Below are 26,025 nucleotides of genomic sequence, written 5' to 3'. Positions count from 1 at the left end.
ACACCTACATTCCCGTAGCCATTCTTTTACATAGGATAAAGAAGTCAGCGCTTGTTTGAAAATACAAAGAGCTGGCCACTATTTGGGTATTTTTCGGCAGTCGACAATTCTTTATACGAGGTCTTTCTATACGTGGTATACGCGTTACTGCCCAGCCCAAGGACCGCGCTTCCCGCCCACCCAAGCAAGACCGGACCCCCCAGCCAAAGAGCAGACGTCCAGCCAAGTCGAGGGCGAGGGGAGCGAGGACTGGAAACCAAAGGCGACCACTGCGTACGATAGACGCCACCAGGGGCGCGACCTTCGCTCGGAAAAACCCGAGAAAAACTGCAGCCATCAATCAGACCGTCGCGTATACTAAACTACACCCAAAGGCGCAAGAAGGAGAAGGAAAATTAATAAGGTGAGGAGACCAGCAAGCAGTAAAACCGCGATGGATGGAGAGGGACGGAGAGGGAGGAGCCACGAGCTCCAACACGCAGTGTGCAACTTGCTACCGAAGCTTCGGTCCCCTCTTTCCTCTCTCAAGCAGAGGACACTCACAGACGTCTCTTTATCCATTCGTCGCTGGTCAGACAACCTGAAGAGAGTTAAGCTGTTAAGTTGCTGACCTTATATTGATGTATTTGTTGCCAGACGGAGGATATTTTGTGTCGTGACGCGGTATTGTGTTGATGACGATGGAGTTTGCGCCTACTAGTGCGCCCTCGGGTCCAAACAAGCGCCCGTACACTGAGAAGGACAGTGGCAATGACCAGGCGTCTGGACTCAATCTCTTTCGCTTTGGAAGCTCCAGCGACTTCTTCATGAAGTACAACGAGGAAGAATTGACTGCAGCCTCGTCCCCCACAGGAAGCGACAATAATCCCAGCAACGACGCTTCAAGCAGTGCCACTGAGGCCGCTAGCAATGACGTGCTGCCTCCTCGTTCCAACCAAGAGACTCACGAGCAGGAGAAAGCCAGCAATGCTGAAGTAACCAAGGTATCGAGTGAACGACCTATCGAGATCAAAGTCCGCAAGGCCCGCCAACCCATGGAGATGCTGCCGTCACACAACAGTCGACGCAAAAACAGCATCGAGATGTTTCTGTCGCAGTCGCCAAGCCAGGCGTTGGGTGGAGATTTCCTTAAACTCAGTCTTGATGACCGTCAGATGAGTCTCCAAGCGAACGAGCGTGCTACGAACGTCAGCAATGGCGTATCGACTAGTGCGAGCGCTGCTGGGAACGTCAATTCGTACGCTTCGGGTCAGTTCCAGCTCAATCCGGTACAGGAATCCCCCAATGAGTATGGACTGGCTGGTCGGTATCGTCAGCCGCAAGCTGCTCAGCAGGAACGATTCCGAGGCGGCCGTGACGCGCAGCAGCCGCATATGCCAACATCGCTGTCTCTATCGCGTTCAAGTACGGTGCCAGGGACCAGCAGTGCGCCTAATGCTGCATACAACGGAGCGTACACGCTGAGTCCGCGCATGTCGTCTGAAGACTCGTGGTCGGGTAGCCAGGACGGTGACAATAATGCCTTGTATCAAGAGCAGATGCACGACTACTATGGCAACCAAATGGCTCCATCATACGCACTGGAACAGCAGCAGTATCGTCAGCAGCAGTACAGGTCGCCGCAGACTGCTAACGGGTCGTATGGCTATGGTAACGCGCCATCTCGAGCTCAAATGGCTTCGGGTCAGTGGAACCCGATGGTTGTGGGGCCACACCCGCCTGCTGGGATGTACGATGTTGCGGGTAACAACATGTACATGAACCCACGCTCGAGTCCGATGAGGCACCCGCACGCGCAGATGGGATACGCTTCGCAGCAGCAAGTGGCCATGGGAATGCGTGGCGGCCACACGAATAGCCGTGCTCATGGACGTAACATGTACTCGCGCATGACGCCGCCGCTCCCCGAGGCGTCTCCGCCTCACTCGCCTCGCAAAAATATGGGCATGCAGATGGGCATGAAGCAGTGCAAGTTTTTCCTGCAGGGCCATTGCCGTATGGGCAGCAAGTGTAAGTTCGTGCACCAGGGTGGAGCTCAGACTCCGGAGCATGTGGGCCACTCAGCTCGCCAGAATGCGTCGATGATGTACCAGCAGAGGATGATGATGTCGCCCCCTCCGTCTCACATGATGCAACAGCAGCGTCATCACGGTGATGACCTCGGCCATGGATCGTTTGGAGGACGCCAATCTCGGATGTATCGCTCGGAAAACGCTGGTGCTAACGGCATGAGTTTGGGCTTGATGAACGGCGGCAGTATGAGTGCGCCGATGATGGGCGGTTCGGCTAATGACCCGTCGAGTTTGAGTGCTGCGTTGAGTGTGGAGGACATTCAGAACCGCGTCTTCGCTATGTCGAAGGACCAGAATGGCTGCCGACTGCTGCAGGAGCAGCTCGATTATGAAGATCGTGCCGATCTGTGTGAGGTGATCTATCAGGAATCACTCGAGCATCTAGCAGAGATGATGGTGGATCCGTTTGGGAACTACCTGTTCCAGAAGCTTCTGGAACGTGTGAACGAGAAGCAACGACTTGTGATTATCCGTCGTGTGAGCTCGAATCTTGTGGCTGCTGCGCTGAACCTGCACGGAACGAGATCGGTGCAGAAGGTGGTGGAAGTGTGCGCAACGTCACCGGACGTTATTGAAGAGGACTATGAGGATGAAGAGGGGGAAGATTATGGCTATGTACGTGAGGAACGCCCTGAAGGAGGACGCCGGACGACCAGCCTGCCTGATCTGATTGTGGAGGCGCTCAAGGACGACGCTGTGCGTCTGTGTATCGACTCGAATGGCAACCACGTGATCCAGCGCGCGCTGCAGTTTATGAAGCCCGAATACAACCAGTTTGTGTTCGATGCGGTGTGTAAGGAGTGCACGACTGTGGGCACGCATCGCCACGGATGCTGTGTGCTACAACGTTGTCTGGACGCGGCGAATAAGACGCAGAAGGCGGAGGTGATTGAGCAAGTGGAGCGCCAGGCCATGAAGCTGATGCAGGATCCATACGGCAACTACGTGGTGCAGTACGTGCTGGATTCGTGTACGGCTGAAGAGGCCTTCGGTGTCATTATGAAGCCATTGGGCCACATCTACGAGCTGTCAGTGCAGAAATTCAGCTCGAATGTGATCGAAAAGTGCCTCGAGAAGGCCCCCGAACGCGTGCGTCAAAAGTACATTGCGGAGATCACGAACTGTCCCAAGATGAACAAGATGCTGCAGGATCAGTTCGCCAACTACGTGGTGCAGCGTGCGTTGTGCGTGTGTGCTGAGGAGCAGTGTCTGTTGCTGGTGAAGGCCATTCGTCCTCATCTGGCGGCTATGAAGAACACTTCGGGAGGTCGTCGTATCACGGCGCGTATCCTCAAGCGCTTCCCGAATATGGACATCAGTATGGATATGGGCATGTCGCCGACTGCCGACAACTTGTTCGATAATGGCAATACGATGATGATGGGCCACTTGCCCGCGTCGACTATGGGCGGCAACTACATGCCTCAACAGCATCTGCAGCCCAACCAGATGTACGCAATGCAGGGTGGACGCATGGGCTTTCAAGGAGGCAGTCGTGACAACCGCATGCCGCCGATGCACGGCAATGACGGCAGTATGATGATGCTGAACGATGTGGGCGGCATGGGCATGAACGCAACGAGTCGTGCGTAAGGAGAGATTATTTGTCACGCAAGTGGCTGACGGCGTACAACGGTGGAATGAAAAGTATGAACCAGCAGTTAGGGGAATGGAGCGTGTGGTGTATGAGCAAGAGAGACCTGAGAATTGCTGGGACGCGCAACAGGAAGGACGCGTGGGTATGATGACGGAGGCAAACTAGTGACAAGGAAGCAGGAAACAAGGATCCAAAAGTTTTGCGCGTTTGTAGATAAGACACGATACAAAAAGAGGAAAATGCATGTTTAGGACTTGTATCAAAGAAACAAGGACGACGTAAAGGTGGCCGAGTGGACGTGAAGGCGAGAAGCGACAGTATGCTGTACAAGTAAGCCGCCGCTCTGCTGCCGGGCTACGACACAGGCGATAAGAAGAAAAAAAAATGACCATAACAATGAACGAAGAAGCTTTTGAAGGAACATGCAAGCGTCTATGGGCGTGTAGTTTTGCCATCAATACTTGTAGCGGTGGATGGACTCTAGGTGGCTGACGGAGCGTGGGCTCTTGGGGCGAGTATCGTCCAATCTACCGGACTTGCAGGCGTAGATCATCAATACCAAGCTCAACAGCGCCTTGAATGCTGCCAAACAGAGGAAGAAAGCCACCGTAACCAGTACCCCTCCAGGTGATGCGAACTCAATTGGAGCTTCTACCAACGCCTTCGACACCATTCGCAACACGACACAAGCTAGGGGCAACGACATCAACCCCAAGCGCTTGGACACGTGGTGGGTGTGATCCAGAATCGTATCCTCGCTCTTCCAGCCTGTCAGATCGCGGCAAAGAATGGTGATGAACTTGGAGTACATCGTCGGTGGAAGCTGGTTGAACTTTGTGATGAAGGCGTGCTTAAGCCAGTCAATCAGCATCTCGGCCACCCAAACCATTGCCTGTGAATAAAAAATATAATACTGTTAGAACACAACTACGCAAGGAAAATACTAGATAAAGCGTACCGTTCCCCAGGCAACATCTCCCGTTGACGACTGTAGCAGGATAAGTCCGATAATGGTCAGAAGCTTAAAGCGCTCGACGATATCGCTGCAGCTGATCTGGAAGAGATTCTGCTCCTCGAATTTCTTGAAAACTGAGCTTTTGAGCTCCGCGAAGTTGTTGGAAATCAGCAGCGTGAGCAGCGAAGTGTTACTCGAATTGACGGCGACATTCAAAGTGACTACTTGCGCGAACAGCAGAAGTGAGTGCAGCACGACGTAGATGATCGCCACCGCGAAGTCCAGGAACATGCGCGTGACTCGGCGTGGGTGGTACTTCGCAGTATAATACAGCGAGTCCAGTACATCTTGTCCAAGCGAAGAGAATAGCCGATCGAAGATTTCGATCATCGTAAACAGCACGTAGAGCTTGATCATCGCCTGGCCTCGAATGGCATGGTAGACTCTCGACATGTCCACGTAACCCAACACCGTTGTGCCCACTGCTATGATGACTGCTACCATTAAGTCGTAGAAGTGCGTTCTTCGGAACACTCTTGCATGGAAACTCGACGTTACAGCGCATCCACACGCGAATAGAATTCTCAAAGGCAAATACGTGAACACGTAGAGAAAGCTATCTAGTGCTAACAGCACTCCGAAAAGGAATAATTGCTCCGTATTTAACGGCACCACGAAGAAGTTTTGCACACGTTCCTGGTGAACTCCGTCGCTCTGTTTAATATCGTGGACGCCAAAGATCTCTTTGTAGAAAAAGTCCGATAGTCGGAACGGATGAGGCGCCGGCGGCATCGCTGGAACACCAGCTACCATGGCCCTTGGAGACGGTGCCTGGCTCAATTTGGGCTCTGTATCTGTTGCTCTGGCTGTTGCAGGGTATGGCGAACTCCTGGCGAGCGGCGCTACGGGCGAGAAACTCGTGGGCGAGTAGTTCGCCGAGAAATCCGTCGCGATCTGAAGATTTGGCTTGGGTCGGCCGTTCCGCGTCGGTGACAGCTTTGTCGCTGTTGCATCTGTAGTTAGAGATGGATAGACATCTTTTGCAACGGCTTGAGGGCTTGTGGCGTGGATAGGAGGCCCAGGAGATGATTTTCTCCGCTTAACGGAGCTGCTGGAGACGCCCGCGTGTTTTGGCGCTTTCCGACGTGCTACTCGCTTGCGATGGAGTAGAGTTGGAGAAACATGCAGCCTAGGCTTATCTCTTGTTGGATCATCGCTAGAAATGGACGGTAGCGCAGCAGGGAACGGCATGGATGGCGGCGAAGAAGGAGCGAACGTCGATGCCATTTACGCTCGCGACCTAAATGAGTTTTTTGTGATGTCATAACTGAAATCGGGTTAATTAACACTTAACTGTAGCCACTTGTGAAGTTGAAGCGTGTCGGTTCATGTGCATTTTTCGGTAACGGACCTCTAGAATGGCGGCAGCGACGTGGACGAAGTCACCGCCGCTGGACCCTCGCGTCCTGGCAAATGTAGTGACATCGTACGATGGGGAGACACTGCATGTTCCGGAGTGCGATGTACCAGTGTATCATGGTAAGGGAAGACTGGAGTTCAAGACGGGATTCACGTACAATGGAGATTTTGTTCATGGTCGAATGCATGGTATTGGACGCATTGAGTGGCACACTAGTGGTGTGGTGTATGAAGGGGAGTTTACTCATAATGAGATCACTGGACGAGGAACCTACTGGTGGCCCAACGGCAGTTCGTACGTCGGAGACGTCAAGTGTGGCAAGCGACATGGCCACGGGGTTTTCGTTACTGGAGACCGCGGTGTTGTCTTAAAGCAAGAGAAAGGTAATGGAGCAAATCAGGAAGCGATGGTGGAAGCGGAAGAGGCTCCGAAGCCGCTTCTGTTTGCCTTTCATTCTCAAGAAGACCAAGGTGAAGGTGGTGAAGGTCTGAGTGAGACTAAGGGTGGAGATGGTCTATTCGTTGCGCAGAGTAATGCTCGTTATGACGGTGAATGGGAGAATGGTCTGCCTCATGGTTACGGAGAGTTGGTGTTCGATGCTGCACGTAATATTCGTTACGAGGGGCAATTCGTTGAGGGGAAGCGAGAAGGTAGAGGACACATGCACTACGCGGACGGAAGTGTGTATGCGGGAAACTGGAAAGCTGACGTCAAGTGTGGACAAGGAGTAATGACTTGGATGACTTCGCGAGGTACAGATGAACTGACGAGTCTCGGCGATGCTACGCCACTTGAGCGGTACGACGGCGAGTGGGAGAACGACTGCCAACAAGGCTTTGGGAGGCATGTGTGGCTTGTGAGTCCACTTAACACATCGAGCAAGAATGGACTTTCAGCCTCCAGTAACCCACACGACAAGAACTGGTATGAGGGAGAGTTCCACGAGGGGCTACGCCATGGACGTGGCGTATTCTTCTACGCCAACGGCGCTCGGTATGAGGGTGAATGGAAATCGAACGTCAAAGATGGATACGGTCTCTTCTTCTACGAGGACGGACGTGTATTTGTTGGACTATTTCGACAGGATCGAAGCATTGAAGGCTCCTACGCGACGGCAGCAACCGCAGGGGCTACATCTTCTTCTTCTGTACCCTCTATCGAATCTACATCAGCACTGTCACCGTCCCAACCACTTTCGTCTTCCTCGAACACTGCTGGAATTATGCTGTATATCAATGATTTACTCCCGATTACGGATATACCAAGGCGCGAGAAGGCCCGAAAGGCTGTCGAGCACGCCGCACTACGCGTTAACACGGAGCTGCGTGCACTCTATCGCGAGTGTATTAAGGAATCTCGTCGCTCATTAGCTTCCACTTCTAATGATCCGGATGATACAGGGATTCTTCTTGAACTCTTCGAGTGTCGACAGCTTCTTTCCCAATGCGGCTTCTACTTTACCAGCGGACAACTCGAAACGTTCATGCAAGATATCCGTAAGGCGCAGCGAGCGAGTGCTCTTGCCTGTGCGTCTTCGATGAACATCGCAGAGTGTTTTCTCGAAGACTTACCTGCTGAAAACCACCTCAAACACCCTCTAGATCCAAGTCGACTCGAAGTCATACCTTGGGACGAACTGCTGCTCTTCAGAGAGTTTGTTGAGCTCCTAGTTCGCATCGGGTACTCTTGGGTTACGACTGCAGAGGCAGATGGCATGATCGAGCTCTCAGGGAGTATCGACAGTACCGTGTTTCTTGTGGACGTTTTCTCCGATCTGTACGACCAAATGATGCGTGAGCGTCAAGAAGCACTAAATCAAAGTTCCTCAACGTGGCTATCACTTCTACGAGCAGAGCTGATGGGCAAGAAACTTCACAACATTTTCACCAAGCACCACGATCATCTTCAAATACTATACAACAGTTGTACAACAACTTCAGTACTGCGGCTAGATGAAGACATATCCGAGCAGGAATCCGAACAGGAGCCGATAGACAAAGGCGAACCAGAGGTATCCATTCGATCTGTACTCATCATGCTTCGTAACGAGCCTCCAGTCGATACACCGATCTTTACGTCGGAATTCCAGATCCGAGATGCACTTTCAGCACTAAACAGAGCGTTTGCAGCGTCATCGCCGCCACTGAAACCTGAGCTTCTTAGGAGCGTCGCGTCTGGATCAAGCTCGGAAGACAACCAGGTTAGCGAGCCGGATGCATTCTTTATGAGCACGAAGCTGGTATTCTCGGAGTTCTTGGACGCGATCGCTACTGTGCTTTTCGCGAAACAGAACATGGTGGCAAACAAACGTCAGACACCTCAAGAATTTCCTCTGTACGTGCTGGTGGACCAATTCATGCAGTCACTGAAGGTGGAAGGTCATCGCGTAGTATAAACATTCCAAACAGATATCCTAGACGCCTAGTTCCTCTATAGTCTAGTACACGCGTCCGACCGGACCCATGACCTGGGCGTATCGCGACGGTAAACTGACCACTTGGTCATCGTCGAAAGTGGCTTCAAACACTTGACCATCGTACGCATAGCGAATGTATCTGTAATCATACAGCAGAATGTGAGACGGGAGCGGACTACTAGCAGTCTTAAAAGAGGGTACTTACAGCAGCGGTTTAACAGCAGAGCTGGATGACCGTGCGTCGGCGATTGTTTGGTCTTCGCTGATGCAGGGGTTGTAGAATCCCAGTAATCCAGCCTTCGACGACGAATTAAGAGCGAGTTTTCCGTCCTGAATACCACAACAAGAACAGGTAAAATATTGCAACTTAAGAGCCATCACTCGGTCTTCGTACCTTGACGAAGAACTGCAAAGGAATCGTCACATCGACCCATTTCTGCTCCAGTAGCTCAGTCTCTGCTTCTTGCTGTGTGATGTTCTCCCCGCTGTCATCGTCACCAAGTTCGCGGTCCCGCATTGCGCGGAGAGCTGCATCCAGATCATCTTCACGGGCCTCACGCGAGTCAGGACTCGTCGGGTTCTTGCCGTATCGGCCTAGTAAAATCACCAGTCCCTTGCCGTCCTCCCGCTGTTGTTCCTTCTCCATCTTCTCCTCTGCACTCCGACGCATCAATTTCTGTTGCTCCAGCGCACCCTGACGCGCAGTGGCGAGATACTGCACACGCATATCGTGTCGGTGCTCCAGTTCCAGACGACGCTGGCGCGCCTGCGCAGGCTTAATGAGTTGCGTGACCACCGCAGCCACCACAAATGGTGAAGTGGCTGCACAGAAGGTAAACCAGGCCGACTGCGCGGAGAACGGAGACAGGAAAATGGGCATCACAAAGCGTACACTGCCACGAGTGAAGCCTACACGCAGCGTCACACCCGCACGTGCAAGTAAGACACCCAACGCCAGTCGGGTACGGTTAGAAATCTCTCGACTAGCTCCAGCCACGACCGACAGGCCAGTCGCAAGGCTTGCCCGTAGCGACAATTTAGCTGTCGTAGCTGCCAGGAGAGCACGACGGAACTGGAACGTCAAGTTGGGGCCAGCAGCGTTCACAGCGACGGCAGCCGCGGCATTGTACGTCCCGGTGTCCTGGCTTAGCGATCCAGAAAGACCGTCTCGTGTACTCCACATCATGGCACCGTGAAGCTGCGGCGACAGGAGCTGGTTTGCTCCCACAGAAATATCCAGTCCGTTATCATCGAGCTCTGGGATGAGCATGAAGACCGTGTAGCGCGACACTGGCTGGCTGATCTGGCAGTGGAGCTTGGGCGCCCAACCCAGCTGGCTCGTGAGCGTAAACGACGGGATACTCGGATCTAACGACGTGTGCGCGAACTCCGCAGTGAAGCTGCCCATACCCATTCCTTGCTTGTCAAACATGTAGCCTCCAAGTGTCAGCGCTGTGCTGCGCGACAACGGGAACACTGTGCGCTGGTGGATCGTCATCTCTGTGCGGTCCACGTATCTCGCGCCGCTGTGGAACAGACTACGCAATCCTTGCATCGGCGCCTGCACGAAATCCGACGCGTCTACACCCATGGACATCTCGCTGTAGGACGAAAACTGCGCTTCTAGAGCCTGCTGGTTCATGCGGCGCATGATCTTCTCCACGTATCGCTGCACCTCGTCCGATGTCTCCAGGTGGGCACCAACGACCTGCTGCTGAGCGACGCCATCGTGCTCCAGCGCGTGCACTCCCTGCGGTAACACCTCCAGTCAGCACATCCCTTCAATATTAATTTAGAGGAGCTCCAGGTGGATTATCATTTTAGAAGGCCAGGACGGAGATTGACCATCAATTTAGCCAACCCTTTGCAATACAGCACGATATTGCACCAACCTGCTCGCCGTAGATGTCGTACACGCGGCGCTTTACCGGGTCGCACAGCACTTTATATGCTCTGTCCAGCACCGCGTACTGTGAGTTGGCAGCGGCTACGATCGCCGCATTTCCTTGTCGTCGACGATCGGGGTGAAACTCGCGCGACAATGACAAGAAATGGCTGCGAATCTCGTCACTCGAGGCATCGCGTGCCACCCCTAGAAGCGCGTAGTAGTCACGCTCGAACTCGAATGGAGATGGAGGCACGTCGTCAGCCATGGTATGCCTTTGAATGTCGCGAGTGGCTCCGAATGACGTTTTTATTGTCAATGAAAAAATATAATTATGCTGAGACAAATTATTTTATTTATCATTTACGATACAGTACTATTTCTAAAGCTTTTTCTAAATACTTTTATAGTATTTTCGTGTTATAAAGTAGTACTTCCGATGTCCGACTTATCAGCTACTAAAAACCAATCTATTACTACTAAATAATTGAGGCGCCGATCGATCGACACGAAGGAGAGAACACGACCCTTGTTAGTCTTAACTCTGTACATCTCGCATTTTGCCGAATATTACATGAATTAATCCCAGTTGGGCCGTACGTTTACTTCGTACCGAAGCATTACCAGTAAAATAGAAGGCTTTAGTTCATGGACACACCCCACACTCTGAAATAAATTGAAGTCCTGGAGAATATTTCCGACGTCGTTTTGTTGTTTCATTTAAACCTCAGAATGGGGCTGCGCAAACCATCGCAAAACGAAGCATTTGGGCTATGCGATGGAGCCTTCAGTTGCCAAAACCGCTGCGGTACAACAAAAGTTATGGGCGTTTGGAATAAATAGCACGGAGCCGTTTGCCCAAAACAACTTGACATCCTGTCGTACATGACATTTTTTCAAGATTCACCGAGTCGATTCTCAGAGATTACTACGGAGTAAACTTGATATAGCCCACATGTCAAAATCTGATACGAATTTTTGCATTTAAGCGGATAAACTATAATCTAGTGCTAAGTAGTACTTAAGTAGTAGTGAAAAACTGCTGATTGATGTGCCATAGCCACCGAACGTAAAACTACAGGTATTCGTGTATAATTTGCAGTGACTCAATGCAATGGACGTGAAGCAGAGTTTGAAAAAAATAGTCGTCACAATGTATAAAACTAGACCACAGACTAATTTTCTGTCTGTGGTTCAAAGACTAGATTTTTTGGGCTTTTAAAGTTCACTGCATGTCCAACAAGCAAGAGTACAAGATAATGTAGCAACACACACATTTATATCTTGGCGTTCGTAGGAAATAACCGACCACCATTGCACTCAAAATCATCATGTTATGATTGTCGGAGAGCAGGTTAACATGAAAATTGATTCGAGATGTGTTATTGCTCGACATGGAGTCGAAACTAGCGGAGGCCCGCATGTGTGCTTTCATGAAGAAGCCGAAGACCCGTATGTAGCACATTCGCAAGCGTGAGCTCCTACAGTGAGGTCAGAATACTTACATCCATAAGGATAATTTCCTTTCGAAATGAAATTATACCCGCTTGAAACAAGTATGCAAAGGGAATTTCCCTTCGAAATCTTTTATAAAGAAAAAAATGGACTGTCGACAGTTGCTACCATGGAGTTGTACTTTCAAGGAGATGCTGTAGCAGCTTCTCCAGAGCAGATGCGCCGCCAAAAGAAGTCCCGCCTTCAAGCTTACGCATTTGCTAAGTTTCTTCGTGGGAGCACGACTTCGTATTTGTACTCACGCAAGAAGTTCCATGAATGGATCTGTACGACAAAAAAATTACCTAATTGGCTAAAAAACAAAATAACATTATTATTAATAACGTTAAGTTTGAAAGCTTGTCTTTTATAGGATGTTGAATCGAGTTCTTTTTTTTTTTTTGGGGGGGGGGGGGGGGGTTTTTTTTTGGGGGGGGGGGGGGGGTATTTTTTTGCGGTGGCTGTGAGTAAGCATACTTTATGCGCAGCGAGTTGTACACAGGTGGTGAGTTCTAGACTGAGGGCAGCTTAAAAATGTATGCAGCCGGCGTGGGATATCAGATATATATAACTCGTTGAATAGCGCATCCAAGTCCCGAAAACATATTTTGCCCGACCCAAGCATCCAGCAATATAAGGCAAGTGTCCTCTATCTCTCCACATGTGCACCGTTTCGTACTGGGCAGAGAGTAGTCTCCGGTAGCTGGGCTAACTGAGCCCTAGCTGGAATGCGAACCGATACGTTGAGACAAGGAAACTGCCTAGTGTCGTATCCTATGTTGAAACGACGGCTTCTGCAATGATACAAATTCTTCGATGGTCGCGGGCTGACTTGGCGTGAGCACTGCATCCAGTCCTGCTTTCGCCATGCGGATGGTCCATTCTATCGAAGACCACGTTGCCCTTCCAGGGTTTTAAACGCTACGTGGCGCTACCAACCCATTACATACGCGCGTGCCGCGTTATCAGATTTGCCTTGGCCAAGAATAAAGAACTGGCACCTGAATGTGCCTCTAGTCGTGCGTGAATGCAAAAAAAAAAAAAAATAGGAGATGCGATAAACCAACAATACTGGAGGGAGCCGTTGAAGGAGCAATGTATGGTCGGAATCGTGCGACACCCTGGAAATGATTGCAGTGACCTTGGCTCCAAGCAAATGGTACAACGACGATAAATTCTTTTTCAGAATTGATGGTAGTAGTATAACACCATCCATCAGGGAAGGCAGCCCCAGCTTGCATTTTTCCACCACCAAACTCCACCACCCAGCTCGACATGGGCTCCTCAACTCAAATCGCCGGTAGTGGGCTCATTTCTCCGTTGCAAGTGCCTTGTAGTCGGACAACAGAAGAGTCAAATGTGCCCAGCTCATGGCCCATCGTTTACAGCACATGCAGGAAGTTTCCATACTTTATATGGAGTTCGGACTTTGGACCGTCCTACTACGCTGTGTGGCGAAAGTCTGGGCTTCGGTTCAGTTTGCTGCTCAACGCCACAAACAAACTCAAGTCTCCGAGCTCACTCGCTTTTTGTCGTCATTTTGCATTTTACCGACTCGGGAGCATGACAAAGCGGATCATGGAAGAGGAACGGGAGACGAAGCGCGTCAAACTGGTACACGCCGCTATCATCAACGCCCACAGCGTCTCCGTGCAACGACGCCTGCGAAAGATGAGCGAAGAGTTCCAACCGTCCAGCTTCGGCTTCCACGTGCAAGCACGCTTGCTCTGCGTGGGCATGTCGGTCGTATACCGGGTATCCCTCTCGTTGACTATATCAAGCACGTGCATATCGAGGACAGCAAGCGGCTCGACGACACTGGCGGCTTCCAGCGGCGGACACACGACACAATCATCGTGGGTAATCGCAATGAGCCAGAACAAGTTTTGTGGGTTTTACGCCCACGTCAACTCCATCCTGTACCATCCAACCGTGATACAACACCTCACCCCACCAGTGGATATCCAGCAGGATCAAGACGTTGTCGTCGAATGGAAACCTTTCGAGGTATTCCTACGAATCCTGACCGAGATAATCCAACGGTACGAAGATCTACAATATGTGGCTTTCTCCATCCAAGCAGATGCCAACACTATGAACGCAAGTAAAATGCAGCTCCAGGGTTTTTTATCGGACTGCTGGAGAGCACTGGAGGTAATTGCTCCAGCGATTGTGGTGGAGCCGTATCTTCCAGCACCACTTGGTCGTGAGGTACTGAGCATCTTTGTGCTGATGCGAGACTTCCTTTCTCTCCCTGAAAGCGTGTTAGATGCCAATTGCACTTACGCGAATGCCATCCTCAGTCTCCAAGATGTTGAAGGTTTACTACCAACGCATTCTGAGCATTCGTGCAGTATATGCCTCGAGTCCCTCGTCTCAAGTGAAATGAAGGAGATAGCAGTTCCCGATGGTGATCAAGACAGCAGCAATAGCGACAGTGATCATGACAATAGTACCAGCAGCAACAATAGTGACGACAGAGATGCCGTCTTACCTGCTTGCAACAACTTTTCTGTCAAATTGCCATGTGAGCACGTTTATCATGAAAACTGTATCATGTCGTGGTTGCGCCACAACCCAAGCTGTCCGGAATGCCGCGCTCCGGTCGGTGCCAACCTGTAGACTTGTCGATACTAACACTAGTAGAGCACGGGAGACTACAATAAGAGAATCTGCAATTGTACAAATATTCAAATATTCAATTAGATAGCACCTTATAAAATTTACACGGTATCCATCGTCATACACTCACGACAACACACACAGCCAGCCGATCAAAATGTTTAATAGTGTCACTGCTGCCAGAAAAATTGAGTGACAATACTTCACGAAGAGGTTTGCGCCGTTTTTCAGTCGTGGAGCCCTCCTCAGACTAATACAGTACGAATTAGTGAAGAATAAACTACTAATTGAAACAGAAGATCCCACTTCGGTTTCTTAACCCAATTAAGAAAAAAAAACTTTTCGCGTTGACCACACAGTGCTGCCCACAAATGCAAGCTGCCATCTTCTACGTCAATCTTAAAACGCACCATTAGAGAACAAACAAAACACAACACTCCAGTGCCTACGTAAAAGCAAAACTCTAAAACCGGGCACACCTGTCAAGCCAGTGACAAGAAGTTACTCTTTCCACCTCGTTTCAGAACGCTGCTCGAAGGTTCCTCCTCCTCACATTTAGCTCTACGCTAGCGTACTTCTTCCAGAATCGATGCCCGCCAGCTCAAAACTCTCTGCCAGCCTCGCCTTTCATCACTACAATACTCTTCATCTCGCCCAAAGTGACCATCAGCGCTATTTAAGTTGTTGGCAAACATTTGGGATCTTGTTGAAGTGGTGCCATCTGGGTTGAAGAGTCAGTCACCTAAACTTGGTGTACGTTTGGTGTACCACGTACAAAAGCCATACAAGCCGTCACTTCGTAGCTGCTCAGTCTGGAATTGTCGACCATGGCGTCGGAGCTGCCGTTCCCGCTGTACGCGGGCTTCTTCCCGCAGATGGTGCTGACGGTGGAGGAGCTCATGCACTACCGGCGCTTCGGCAAGGAGCGCGTGGCGCAGCTCGTGCGCATCATCGACGACGCTGACTGTGTCTACCGCTGGACGGACATCAAGGCTCGCAACGGGCGTGGAGTCCAGAAGGCGCAGTTCCTGGACATCCGACCAAGTACCAAGCAGCCAACGTCACAACAGCCGTCCACGATCTTAAAGTCCAGCGTCCACATTGTGGATGTACAGCCCGATGAGATCTTGCAAGCCATTGCTAAGGTCAAAACTCGAGACGCTCGACGAACTTTAAGTTATCTTCATGGAGACGAATTTGTAGATACGCAGACACTGCTGACGTTCCCGACGTCATCAGAGCACAAGAAACCGAGTTATTCATACAGAGCTATCAAGTGGTGCCTGCTTAAGGCCAAGAGGAGAGAAGGACAGAAGAGTCTGGACTTCTGCTACTTGGAATACGCTGGTAAAAGGAAAGCCCATGCAGCAGCCAGTAGTGTGGTTGGTTTCTGTGTACAGGAGTCAATTGCCAGAGATCGAGAGGTACCGACACTGGAGAGATACGATATTCTACGAGGACAGTTCATACGTACAGGCATCTTGATCACCAAGACCCACCAGTCGAATATCCTCAAAGTCACAGCTATTGCACAGGTGGATGGCGCTATGATTCCTGCTGCTGTGAGGATGACAATGGAGGAGATTATGGTCGACTATGTCGCAGCAGTACATCGTGTCAAGGGATTATTAGAACGCCAACGCATGGGGAGGCTGCAGTACTTGGACGAATGGGACTGGGTGTCCACTAAGGACCGCAAGGCCTGTGCAGTTTGTCTGCGTGGGTTTTATTTCCATCGTAAACACCATTGCGCTACGTGTGGCGAGGTTGTGTGCTCCAATTGCGCCCCATTGCGTGAGCTGGAGGAGCCTTTGGATGATCATACATATGCTATGCGTGTGTGTTCTGTGTGTATGGCACAGGCTGGTAGTCATCGCGAAAGTATGTCGGGAGTTACTGAGAGTGAAGATGGGATACTCGAAACTACCACAATTACGACAAATGTGGGTACTGATACCTACATAGGTGGTCTACGCTATCCGAAACACCGAGGACTGCGGAGAGGAGGCATAGAAGAGTCAATACGTGGTTCATCTTCACAAGCGACGCCTGTGCGTTCGCCACTGCCACCATTCCGACAACGCCATCGAGTGGTTTCAAGTCGTAGTAGTGCTCAAGGCAATGGATATGACTATGACTCTGATGGCAGTGAACCATACCAGCGAGCAGCGTCTGAGTCAGCGAGAAGAGAGCGACGATCCAGTGTGTTGCGTCACTCTACACTATCGTCTTCTGCAATGTCAGCTCAATCCAAGAAAGAAGCTCTGGATAAGCTCGTGGAGCATGTTCGCCAGATCCGTGATACAATCAATGTAGCCATTTCGGAGGCTGAGGAAGAAGAAGAGCGTCATAGTATGATGCTGGAGAGTGGTCATGGAGATCCGGACGCCGGTGCTGAAAGATACGACGAAATCTACGACCGTATTATGAAAATTCGAGAAACGTTGGACATGTCCAGCTCGGACTTTGATGCTGTATTGGAGTCTATCGGCCATAATGATCCTGTACGTCCGTCGGATACAGTTTCGGATCGTCTAGATAGCGATCTAGCCTTTAGCTTCAGTGAAGGTGCAGACAGCGAGAACCCGAGCACTCTTGCAAGTGAGAGTATCGAGTTCCATTCGCCACGATCATCATTACTCTCAGCTTCTGTGCAGTCGATGGACCATCAAGACGCTGGGGAACCTCTGCCGTCGCAAGAAGACAGCGCTGTCGAAGAAGCGCGAGCACTGGAGGAGGCGATGCAGTGGGCTCGTCAAGCAGAACCTATCACAAGCTTGCACGCTACGCGTCTAGCGTCTCCAGTAGTGCCGTCTACAAAAGTTCAGGACTCTGTACATCGAGCTGAACCAGGTCCAGCACCTTCGGAGCCCATACCGACGCCAGTGGTGAGTGTGAGTAAGAATCGAGGCATTGAACGGCTTGCAATGAAGATCGGGCGTTTACAACAACGTCTCGAGGCCTCACAGCGAGATTCCGAGACCTCAAGCAGTGCAGTCAATCCTGTTACCTCAAACACGCTGGATGTCCCACCCGTTGTTAATGAGGAACATGATGAGCCTGAACCTGAACAACGACCACGACAGTCCGAGCCGCTACCAGCACTAAAGCAACATGGAAGACCAACGTCGCAACCGAAGGAGAAGCATGTGGCTATTGATCCTGAAGCGATTACGTCTTCCCCTTCACAGGGTCTCAACACTAGCGGACGTCTCTCCGAGCCATCTCGTGTTCCGCCTGATCTTGTGGCAAGTCTACGTGGCGTCATGAACTCGAGCGAACTTACGCATGCACCCCCTCGTCGACGGTCTGGGGTCACTGCACCGTCCCTTTCGCCGCCCGAGACGCCGTCCAACACGACTCGGAACTCGTACGCTGGGCAGTCGAAGAGAGCGCCACCACCACCACGCCCAACGACACCACCGGCGCTCCCACTCTACAGCTCGATGCGGCCCTCTGCTACCGCAGCCCCGACACCGACTCCTGTGCAAGGCACCACTATCTATGTATTCGACCCTGAAGATCGATTCCAGCGAGTGCAGCGTCGTAGTCTTGACCAACGTCCCATTGAAACATCAGAAACAGTGGAGACGAGACCCGATGAGGTTCCGAGCGGGAATGACGACGGTGAAGAAGCAAACCCGGTAAATAACGCGTACTTGTCCTCCTCGGATGAAGAGCAAGGACAAGCACGAAATGCTGCGACTACACTACCGCCATCAGGGGGCTCTGTTCGAAGAGGAGGAGGAGCTCGCGATGAAAGCGGTGAGTTGCGCGAGTTGATGGAGGGGTTGGCGAAGGCTCCCTTACGAAGCCGTTGCTCAAGTGGACAATCCACTGGAGCACCACCCACTGAGAAATTCGACTTTTAGCTACGCTTGTTAAGATCATGTAAAGAAACATGCTTATGAGAAAGAAAATATGCGGCTGGACTGTTTCTTGACTGCCAACAACTACTAAGTATCGCCGTCCAGATTTATGCTTTCCTCTAAATCTGGAATCATGCAGGCACTTAAGGCTTCGATGTGACTCTACGGGCCAAACACGTTTAGGTGGTGGCCAGCTAATAAGTAAATAAAGGCCGTTTGAATATTTTTAACGAAAGACAGTGGCAATGACCATAGTTAAACTAAGTTATTCAGTGAGTACTATCCTGGGTGCAGTTCCCCCACTAATGAAAATCAGACAGTTGTGTTCTCAATTTGGTCTTCATGCCTTGAGCAGGATGAAGTCGGCTTCAGTAGGATACACGAAATTGGAGCGCTAGTTGAGGTATCAGAAAAGGTTTGATTTTTTTTACAAAACAATAATTTCGAATGTTATCGACGAGCAGGAGTGTGTTCTATTCATTCTAACGTTGCGGGTGTTGCGAATGTAGGTGCTACGTCACGTCGGGAAGCACTGAAAACGTACGTTTGGTTTATTTCCTGCGCCTGCGTGAAGCTAGAATGTCGAGGGTGGCTTCGATTGGCAGTCCCTCAAGGCCAAATGAATGGAAATTTATAGATAACATGAACTACACGACCATTTGTACCCGTAGCTAGTGGTCGAATTCCCAATCCAATTAAAATCCAGAGTCCTATGTGGAATCCGAGCAACGTACCAATAATTGAATCCCCTTTTAATCGGATCAGGTACAAGTTGAATTTGCATTTAAAAAACTCTTTGCTTATATATCCTATAAATATTTATAAAATCAATGCGTGTTGACCCATCCAGCTCTAGGGTTCGTTCAAGCAACACTTACTACAGATAGTACTGTAGATATTAAAATATAATCTGCTATCGGGCTCAATCGAGCAACATGCAATAAAAGTTACATTGTGGAAAACCGCGTGAAATCTTGTCGAGAATTTGAAGCTCTTCCAGCGAAATTTCAATCCTTTTTTCGAGTTTTATCGTGAAAAAATCGCCAAATTCTCTCTGCGGCGATAAATGTCTTCATTTTGCATTGAGATAGCCCAAGCATTAGTTTTAGCAACGGACGTAATGAGCTACATTTTGCTTCGACAGCAACAAATAATCAACCAACTAGCTTGGTGGATAGTTCTCGAGCAGAAAGAGTGCGAGCAAATACGTATTAACTGAGGTTTACTTCATCTTCCTACGTCGGTGTATCCATTCTTATAAACTCTTTGAAATAGAAAAGCGCCAATAAAATCCAGAGCTTCTCGGGGCGCCAGCACGGCTTTGTACTGTGGTAGAGTTGGAGAATGATATCCATATGCGAATAGTAATGGTGGTACGTTTCGAGACCGGTTCCGAAAATCATGATCCGCAAATATAAAACTTGCAGATATATCTATCTACACTAGAGGGCATTTGGGCTGGTAATACCGAGTAAAAGTGTCTGCGACTTACACTGAAAACATTTTTTATAGCATAATGTTTGCCTAACCCGCGATGCGAAAAACACCCAGAAAGCCGTGATATCTTTCGTTCCCGGAAAAATCACAGTACTCATCGAATTCATTTCTCCATTTCCCGCCGATATTTCCAATCAAGTCATATTTTGAAAGATGGAGAATCTTGGTCTGGAACTATCCACCAGACTTGTTCTAAGCTGAGAGTTGGCTCAGTTCGGCTTTTTTTGGTAACCGCGGTAGCCACTCCACCCTCCTAGGGAACCCTCTGCTGCCGCGGCTCCGAAATGCCAGCCAGAGATTTTTGTGCTAGCGATTGACAGAGAGACTACCGTTGTCGTAGCAATTGTATTCGCTAGCACTTCAGCAATTACTGCATCTGCTTTGATCAGCGGGGGCTATGAGCTCCACCAACGCGCGCCTCGACGTTCCGCACGAAGACATTCATATAATCTACGCAGTCTAGGCGTACTGACTGGTTTAACAAGAGTCGGCGGTATAACAGGAGCTCTTTTCTATTCATCTATAGGTCTATCTCTGAAGCTACAAGCTGCCCTCCCGCTCCCAATGCAAAACATAAGCATATCAAGCGTGATGCGCTCACTAGGCTTGGTGCAAAGCGGTAAAATATATTCAGCGGAATCGGTGCTAGGCATCTCGGGAATAACGTAGTCAATTACATTAACGACATTGGAGGTGCTCAGCGTCATTGCTAGACGGTCAGTTACGACGCCATCATCTAAAGATTTTCCGAGGTAGAGCACAGCCTCTTTGCGATCGCTGGCTTCCCCGGAGTCGTCCGTGTGGTGGATGAAACTATTAACAGGATCCCCCGATCACATGACTTGGAAGGATGATACAGTCATAAAAAATTCTCTGTTCTAAATGTGCAGTCAGTTGTGGATCACTGCGTAAGGCTTCGCCCACTCTCCATCCGATCTGGCTTAAATAATGACCGGCTTTGCGGAATCGATTGGTGTCACGAAGATGTCTGCTATATATATATATCATACTTTTATTGCCGATACTAACACTTATACTATTCTAACTGGATTGTCCACGTATACACCACTAGTCAAACATCACATCGGTAATGACGGTTACAGAATGGCCGCTGAATGTCCCATCGTAATACTGAAGGATAGGTTTCGCATTGTGACATCAGTCACGATTCACCAGCTCTGTGATTGTATGTTGACACGTGCCTTGCCATGGATTTGGCAATGGCACGTGGCTCGACCACAATTGGTCCAAGGCGCGCACGCGCGCTTCGTAGTTGCTGCCGCTCCAGGCAGCACTTGCATCGTTTGCTTTTCTCTAAGCTCTCAATTCAGTTCATTGTTCATTTCACCATTTCCGGTGTTACAACTGGTAGCACAGGCCCCAATTCTGTCTCCCCGCTGCTTCCTGTTCCGTCCATCTCCACCCCGCTCCGTCTCGTCGTGTTCACTACCTGCTCCGCTTCCGCCTCGTCGTTCTGAGGAACTTTTGTGGGATCCCCGTCTGTCATGGATCCCGGAGAACATTTCGTCCCGGCGCAAGCCCTCGTGGAGGGTTTGACGGCCGCTATGGGTCAACTTGCTGACCATCTGATGCAGCAAAACCATCAGTTCCAGTCGTCGCTGCTCGAGCAGCTAAATGCCCAACGACCAGTTCCTGAGTTCAAGGTTGAGGGTACCAGAATGCCAACGTTTTCTGGTCTCCTCGAGGAGAGTGTGGACGAATTCATCTTTGGCGCCAAGCTCTTCATGCAAGGCAATAATGTGGACTACACCAGTGCGGCCAACAACAATCGTGTGGTGGCAATGCTCGCGTCGAATTTGCGTGGTGGAGCCGCGTCGTGGTACCACACCAGGGTTGCCACCGAGGACAGACCGTTGGAAAATATTGTGGCGTTTTAAGCTGCCCTCACGGAAGAATTCGTCCCGCCAGACCAGCAGTATCGTGTCCAAGCCGCCCTCCGACAGTGTCGGCAAGTCGGTACAATCGACGTTTACGTGTCGCAATTCCGCCGCCTTATCGCGCAAGTTCGCGATATGGGCCAGCTTGATCAGATAGACCACTTCTGTGCGGGTTTCAGGGAGAAACCCGCCAGGAGGTGAGCTATCTCCGCTGCCAGACTCTGGGTGCGGCGATCTCCCACGCACAGTCCTACGAACGGGCCCACTTCACAGGGAACAATGTATCGAGTGATCAAGCAGGCCGGCCGGCTGCCACGGCTTCCCCTGAGCCGATGGACATTAGCGCTATGGATTCTCGTCGGATCTCTAAAGAGGCTTGTTGTCAACACCGCTTGTGTTTGTACTGCAAGGCGCCTGGACATCGCATCCGCGATTACCCCAAGAAACCATAGCAGGGAAACGACTACGCTCAGCGAACGTAAATGGAGTGTTCGCTAAGCCTGAACCAATTTCTGAATCTCCTATGACGATATTTGTGGAAGTCGAGCATGCTGTGAGTGATGTTTCGACTGTTGAACTGTGTGTCAGCACAAGTGAGGCGGCGCCAGGCGCGACACCCCTGTTCATTTGCGATGCTGTTGTTGAAGGACACACGTTGAGCATGCTGGTGGACTCGGGCGCGTCGCATTGCATCGTGAAGCCGGGCATTGTCGTGCCATTTCCGGTCGAACAGAAGGTGAACATTGCAGCTAGGGGCTTTGATGGCAAGTCTGAGTCTCGTGTGGTACCCACGGGCAAGCTGGTCGTGTCGATGGACCCACCAAAGTTCCGTTTTTCGAGTGGCCTATTGATCAAAAGTACGATAGAATTCTCGGCCATCCTTGGTTACAGCAGGCTAATCCTTCTATTGATTGGTCCCGAGGCTTGATCGGTGGTCTGCATACCAAACCAGACACGTATGCAGATGATTTCCTGCCGGATGTTGCTCCTTTTGCCTGTAACACGCTCGAAATTGAGGAATTTGTGGGTGGGTTGCGCGTTGGTGAAAACGCGGAAATTTATCGAGTTGAACTGCAGCGGACGCACAAGCCAGATTGCGCCCACGTTTGTCGTTCGCCTATTGCATGACTTCAAGGACGTGATGCCCGCCGACCTTCCTTCCGGACTCCCTCCTGAACGCCCAATTGAGCATGACATGCAAATGAAGCCAGATGCCAAGCCTAGTATGCGCGCTCTGTTTTGTCATTCCCAAATAGAGAAGCGCGCACTGGATGACTTTGTTTCTTCGCTTCTGAAAAAGCAGTGGATAGAGAAGTCGTACTCACCGTGGGTGTCTAATATCTTCGCCGTACCGAAAAGGACCCGCGCACAGGACAGATTCCTCGACGCATCGACTGGATCCGTGTGCCAGACGTCGCAAAGGTGATTCGTTGGGTCATCGATTACAAATACGTGACCAGCGCAACCTTGGTGCCTCGTATCAGCTGCCGCATATTGAGGAACTATTTGGCCGAATGGTGGGTGCGGTCATTTTCAGCGTCCTCGATCTCATGAGTGGATATCATCAAATGCGGGTGTCTCGCCGTGCTCGGCCGTACACTGCCTTCCGTGCAAACGATGAGATCTATCAATGGTTGGTGGCTCCTATGGGTTTGACGGGTATGCCGGGCACGTGAACCAGGCTCATGCAAAGCTTGTTTGGCAACAAGGACTTCCAATCATTTATGGTAGTGTATCTTGACGATATCTGCGTGTTTTCGAGGTCTCGTGAAGCTCACGAAGAGCATTTGCGTCGTGTATTCGGAGTCCTCCGTGCCGAGAAACTCTTTGTCAAGCGTGAAAAGTGTCATTTTGCCCAACCTTCGGTCACCTTTTTGGGGCACGTCATCAGTGCTGCGGGGTTATCAGTGGATCCGGACAAGACATCAGCCATCGCTAGCTGGCCAACGCCACAGAAGCTCAAGGATCTTCACCGCTTCATTGGCCTCGCAGGTTACTACCGTCGCTTTATTCCTGAGTTTGCCACCATGCTTTCGGCTTTATCTGAATTACTCAAGCATGATGTCCAGTGGAAATGGAGCAACGAACTACCCCGAGCATTTAATGCGGTGAAGTCACTGCTCCTACAGGCGCCGATCTTGAAGCTTCCTGACCCGAACAAGGCATTTGCTGTCTCTACGGATGTATCAAAAAGCGCCGTCAGTGGGGTGCTCAGCCAGGAGCACGACGGTTTTGATCACCCGGTGGTATATTTGAGCAAGAAGCTGAACATTTCAGAGCAAAAATGGCCGACACACGAGCAGGAGCTGTTCGCGATCAAGCTCTGCATGGGACGGTGGCGAGTATATCTGCTGGGTCGTTAGTTCGTCGTCTACACGGACTACTCTGCCTGCCGAAGGTTCTTGAATCACCCCGACCTGTCACCGTGACTGACACGATGGCTCGAATTCTTTGGTCAATTTTCGTTTACGTTGAAACATCGATCGGGGAACTTGAACGTGGTCGCCGACGCGTTATCTCGCCCGCCTGTGCCAGTACTTGCAGAGACGATAGACAACCTGTATTCATCTCGACTGAAAAAAATGCTGGTGCTGGGCAATGTTTGCTTCTCCCCCGGGTTTGGTGTAACAATCAACGCAGTGGTGATCTCTACAGAGCTGGATGACGCGTTTCAACAGCTTATCGTGGATGAGTACAAGTGCGATAGGCGCTGTGCGCAGCTAGTTCAACGCTTTGAGCAGGAGTGGATTACGTCGACAATACCTACGCTTACGATAATGGGCTCCTGATACTCAAGAGTAAGTTTAGCATGGCTCCAATCCGTCTTCCAGTCCGTGACACGATTCTTCTTCGTGTTCTTCATGATTATCATGGCAGTGCCGTAGCTGCGCACCCTGGAGTTACAAAGACATACCTCGCCGTTCGACAATGGTTTGTGTGGGAAGGCGTGTGCCTCCACATCGAGTAGTATGCGCTAACGTGCGAGTGCTGCGTACGCAGTAAAAGCAGTACTAGAGCTCACCAAGGGTTACTCCAGCCTCTGCCTATTCCACATCGCTGTTGGGAACATGTTATTATGGATTTCGTGACGGGGCTACCCATGTCCCGAGGGTTCAACGCTGTTCTAGTCGTGGTCGACCGTCTTAGTAAACGTCCATGCTATCTGCCAACTACGAAGGGTGTAACAGCGGAAGACTCTGCTTGACTCTTCTTCGATCAGGTGGTCCGATACTACAGCCTCCCCAGCAGTATTGTCAGTGATCGCGACTCCAAGTTCTGCAGCAAGTTTTGCAAGTGCTCATGAAATCCATGGGAGTGAAGTTGAAAATGACCGTCAGTAAACGAGCTCAAGCAGATGGACAGTCGGAGCGACAAGTGCGAACGCTGGAAGATGCGCTACGCTGCACGGTATCTCACTATGGTGATGACTGGGCTGATGTTCTTCCGACGGTGCAGTATGCACAAGCTACCGCCATTGATTCGTCTACCAAGCTGTCGCCTTTTGAGCTGGACACCGGTCGACAACCTGCTACTGCAATCCGAGTGACCCGAGCTGTTGTTGGACCCCATGCCCAGTTCGTCCAGCACCGCCAGGAGCTTCTTCGAAACGCAAAGAAGCACCTGGAGCAAGCCCAAGCGCGTCAAGCCAAATATTACAACAAAAGTCGTAAGAAAGTGGCGTACGAAGTGGGTGATTTTGTCTATATTGACGCCAAGGTGCTCAATCTGAACGAGGTGGGCCAGCCTGCGTACGACCCAACAAAGGACCCTACCGTGAACAAGCTTCTGCCACGCTGGATCGGTCATACCACGCATTGGTACAAACGCTTATCGCCTCAAGTTGCCACAGGCGCTGACCCGACGCCATCCATCGTTCAACGTTGATCAGTTGAAGCGCTCGATGGAGAATCCGCTGCTGTTGGAGCATCGTGAAATTTCCAAGGCCGCACCCGCACTCTACGATGCTGCTGGAGAGCGCATTTACGTGGCGGAACGCCTGGAAAAGCGACGTGTCCGCAGCGGCAAAACTCAGTATTTGGTCTAGTGGCTCGATTTACTCGACTCGCAGAACTCATGGGAGCCGATATCCAAACAGCGAAAGCTCTCACACTGGACCGTACTGGTCAAGGCATTCACCGATACGAAGCAAACCAAGTAGGGAAGATTGTGACATCCGTCACGCTTCACCAGCTCTGTGATTGCACGTTGACACGTGCCTTGCCATGGATTTGGCAATGGTACGTGGCTCGACCACAATTGGTCCAAGGCGCGCACGCGCGCTTCGTAGTTGCTGCCGCTC

At 50.7% G+C, this 26,025-nt stretch overlaps 7 protein-coding genes across 9 annotated transcripts; 5 read left to right on the top strand and 2 right to left on the bottom strand.

The window, feature by feature from the left end:
* The first annotated feature begins 96 nt into the window (after positions 1 to 96).
* Positions 97 to 4,734, top strand: PPTG_08566. 2 transcript variants are annotated; one of them, XM_008902686.1, is made up of 2 exons: positions 97 to 403; positions 637 to 4,734. In XM_008902686.1, the coding sequence occupies exon 2, from the start codon at positions 675 to 677 to the stop codon at positions 3,663 to 3,665; it is 2,991 nt and encodes a 996-aa protein (XP_008900934.1). In that variant the 5' UTR covers positions 97 to 403; positions 637 to 674; the 3' UTR covers positions 3,666 to 4,734. The 2 variants fall into 2 exon arrangements, with proteins under 2 accessions (XP_008900934.1, XP_008900933.1); XM_008902685.1 differs by having other exon boundaries at positions 97 to 570.
* On the bottom strand, positions 4,056 to 5,931 carry PPTG_08565 (hypothetical protein). The gene is made up of 2 exons (XM_008902684.1): positions 4,628 to 5,931; positions 4,056 to 4,561 (listed from the first exon to the last, which is right to left on the bottom strand). Exons 1-2 carry the CDS (start codon positions 5,909 to 5,911, stop codon positions 4,124 to 4,126), a joined length of 1,722 nt encoding a protein of 573 aa, XP_008900932.1. The 5' UTR covers positions 5,912 to 5,931; the 3' UTR covers positions 4,056 to 4,123.
* Positions 5,932 to 6,042: 111 nt separating this feature from the next.
* PPTG_08564 (hypothetical protein) lies at positions 6,043 to 8,439 on the top strand (the record flags this gene model as incomplete). Its single annotated transcript, XM_008902683.1, has 1 exon — positions 6,043 to 8,439. The coding sequence occupies one exon, from the start codon at positions 6,043 to 6,045 to the stop codon at positions 8,437 to 8,439; it is 2,397 nt and encodes a 798-aa protein (XP_008900931.1).
* Positions 7,918 to 10,659, bottom strand: PPTG_08563. Of its 2 annotated transcripts, XM_008902681.1 has the most exons (4): positions 10,353 to 10,659; positions 8,855 to 10,210; positions 8,666 to 8,790; positions 7,918 to 8,599 (listed from the first exon to the last, which is right to left on the bottom strand). In XM_008902681.1, the coding sequence occupies exons 1-4, from the start codon at positions 10,611 to 10,613 to the stop codon at positions 8,482 to 8,484; spliced, it is 1,860 nt and encodes a 619-aa protein (XP_008900929.1). In that variant the 5' UTR covers positions 10,614 to 10,659; the 3' UTR covers positions 7,918 to 8,481. The 2 variants fall into 2 exon arrangements, with proteins under 2 accessions (XP_008900929.1, XP_008900930.1); XM_008902682.1 differs by having other exon boundaries at positions 8,666 to 10,210.
* Positions 10,660 to 13,344: 2,685 nt separating this feature from the next.
* On the top strand, positions 13,345 to 14,522 carry PPTG_08562 (hypothetical protein). Its single transcript, XM_008902680.1, has one exon. It carries the CDS (start codon positions 13,403 to 13,405, stop codon positions 14,459 to 14,461), a length of 1,059 nt encoding a protein of 352 aa, XP_008900928.1. The 5' UTR covers positions 13,345 to 13,402; the 3' UTR covers positions 14,462 to 14,522.
* A 696-nt stretch (positions 14,523 to 15,218) lies between these two features.
* On the top strand, positions 15,219 to 18,546 carry PPTG_08561 (hypothetical protein). Its single transcript, XM_008902679.1, has one exon. The coding sequence runs from the start codon at positions 15,289 to 15,291 to the stop codon at positions 18,331 to 18,333; it is 3,045 nt and encodes a 1,014-aa protein (XP_008900927.1). The 5' UTR covers positions 15,219 to 15,288; the 3' UTR covers positions 18,334 to 18,546.
* A 2,786-nt stretch (positions 18,547 to 21,332) lies between these two features.
* PPTG_08560 (hypothetical protein) lies at positions 21,333 to 21,725 on the top strand (the record flags this gene model as incomplete). Its single annotated transcript, XM_008902678.1, has 1 exon — positions 21,333 to 21,725. One exon carries the CDS (start codon positions 21,333 to 21,335, stop codon positions 21,723 to 21,725), a length of 393 nt encoding a protein of 130 aa, XP_008900926.1.
* Positions 21,726 to 26,025: the final 4,300 nt, after the last annotated feature.

The sequence above is a fragment of the Phytophthora parasitica genome (genome assembly GCF_000247585.1).
Source record: "Phytophthora parasitica INRA-310 unplaced genomic scaffold supercont2.14, whole genome shotgun sequence".
In the NCBI taxonomy this organism is placed as follows: Eukaryota; Oomycota; class Peronosporomycetes; order Peronosporales; family Peronosporaceae; genus Phytophthora; species Phytophthora nicotianae.
Note: the sequence above shows the minus strand (reverse complement) of the source record. Positions and strands in the feature narration are given on the sequence as shown.

What these genes read in the sequence shown, in the direction of transcription:
- PPTG_08566 (XM_008902686.1), top strand. Translation starts at nt 675, where the DNA reads ATGACGATGGAGTTTGCGCCTACTAGTGCGCCCTCGGGTCCAAACAAG.
- PPTG_08565 (XM_008902684.1), bottom strand. Translation starts at nt 5,911, where the DNA reads ATGGCATCGACGTTCGCTCCTTCTTCGCCGCCATCCATGCCGTTCCCT. An exon ending in GAGATGTTGCCTGGGGAACG is followed by an intron (nt 4,562 to 4,627) that starts GTACGCTTTATC and finishes TTTTATTCACAG; the next exon opens with GCAATGGTTTGGGTGGCCGA.
- PPTG_08563 (XM_008902681.1), bottom strand. Translation starts at nt 10,613, where the DNA reads ATGGCTGACGACGTGCCTCCATCTCCATTCGAGTTCGAGCGTGACTAC. An exon ending in CTTTGCAGTTCTTCGTCAAG is followed by an intron (nt 8,791 to 8,854) that starts GTACGAAGACCG and finishes TGTGGTATTCAG; the next exon opens with GACGGAAAACTCGCTCTTAA. An exon ending in TCTGCTGTTAAACCGCTGCT is followed by an intron (nt 8,600 to 8,665) that starts GTAAGTACCCTC and finishes GTATGATTACAG; the next exon opens with ATACATTCGCTATGCGTACG.
- PPTG_08562 (XM_008902680.1), top strand. Translation starts at nt 13,403, where the DNA reads ATGACAAAGCGGATCATGGAAGAGGAACGGGAGACGAAGCGCGTCAAA.
- PPTG_08561 (XM_008902679.1), top strand. Translation starts at nt 15,289, where the DNA reads ATGGCGTCGGAGCTGCCGTTCCCGCTGTACGCGGGCTTCTTCCCGCAG.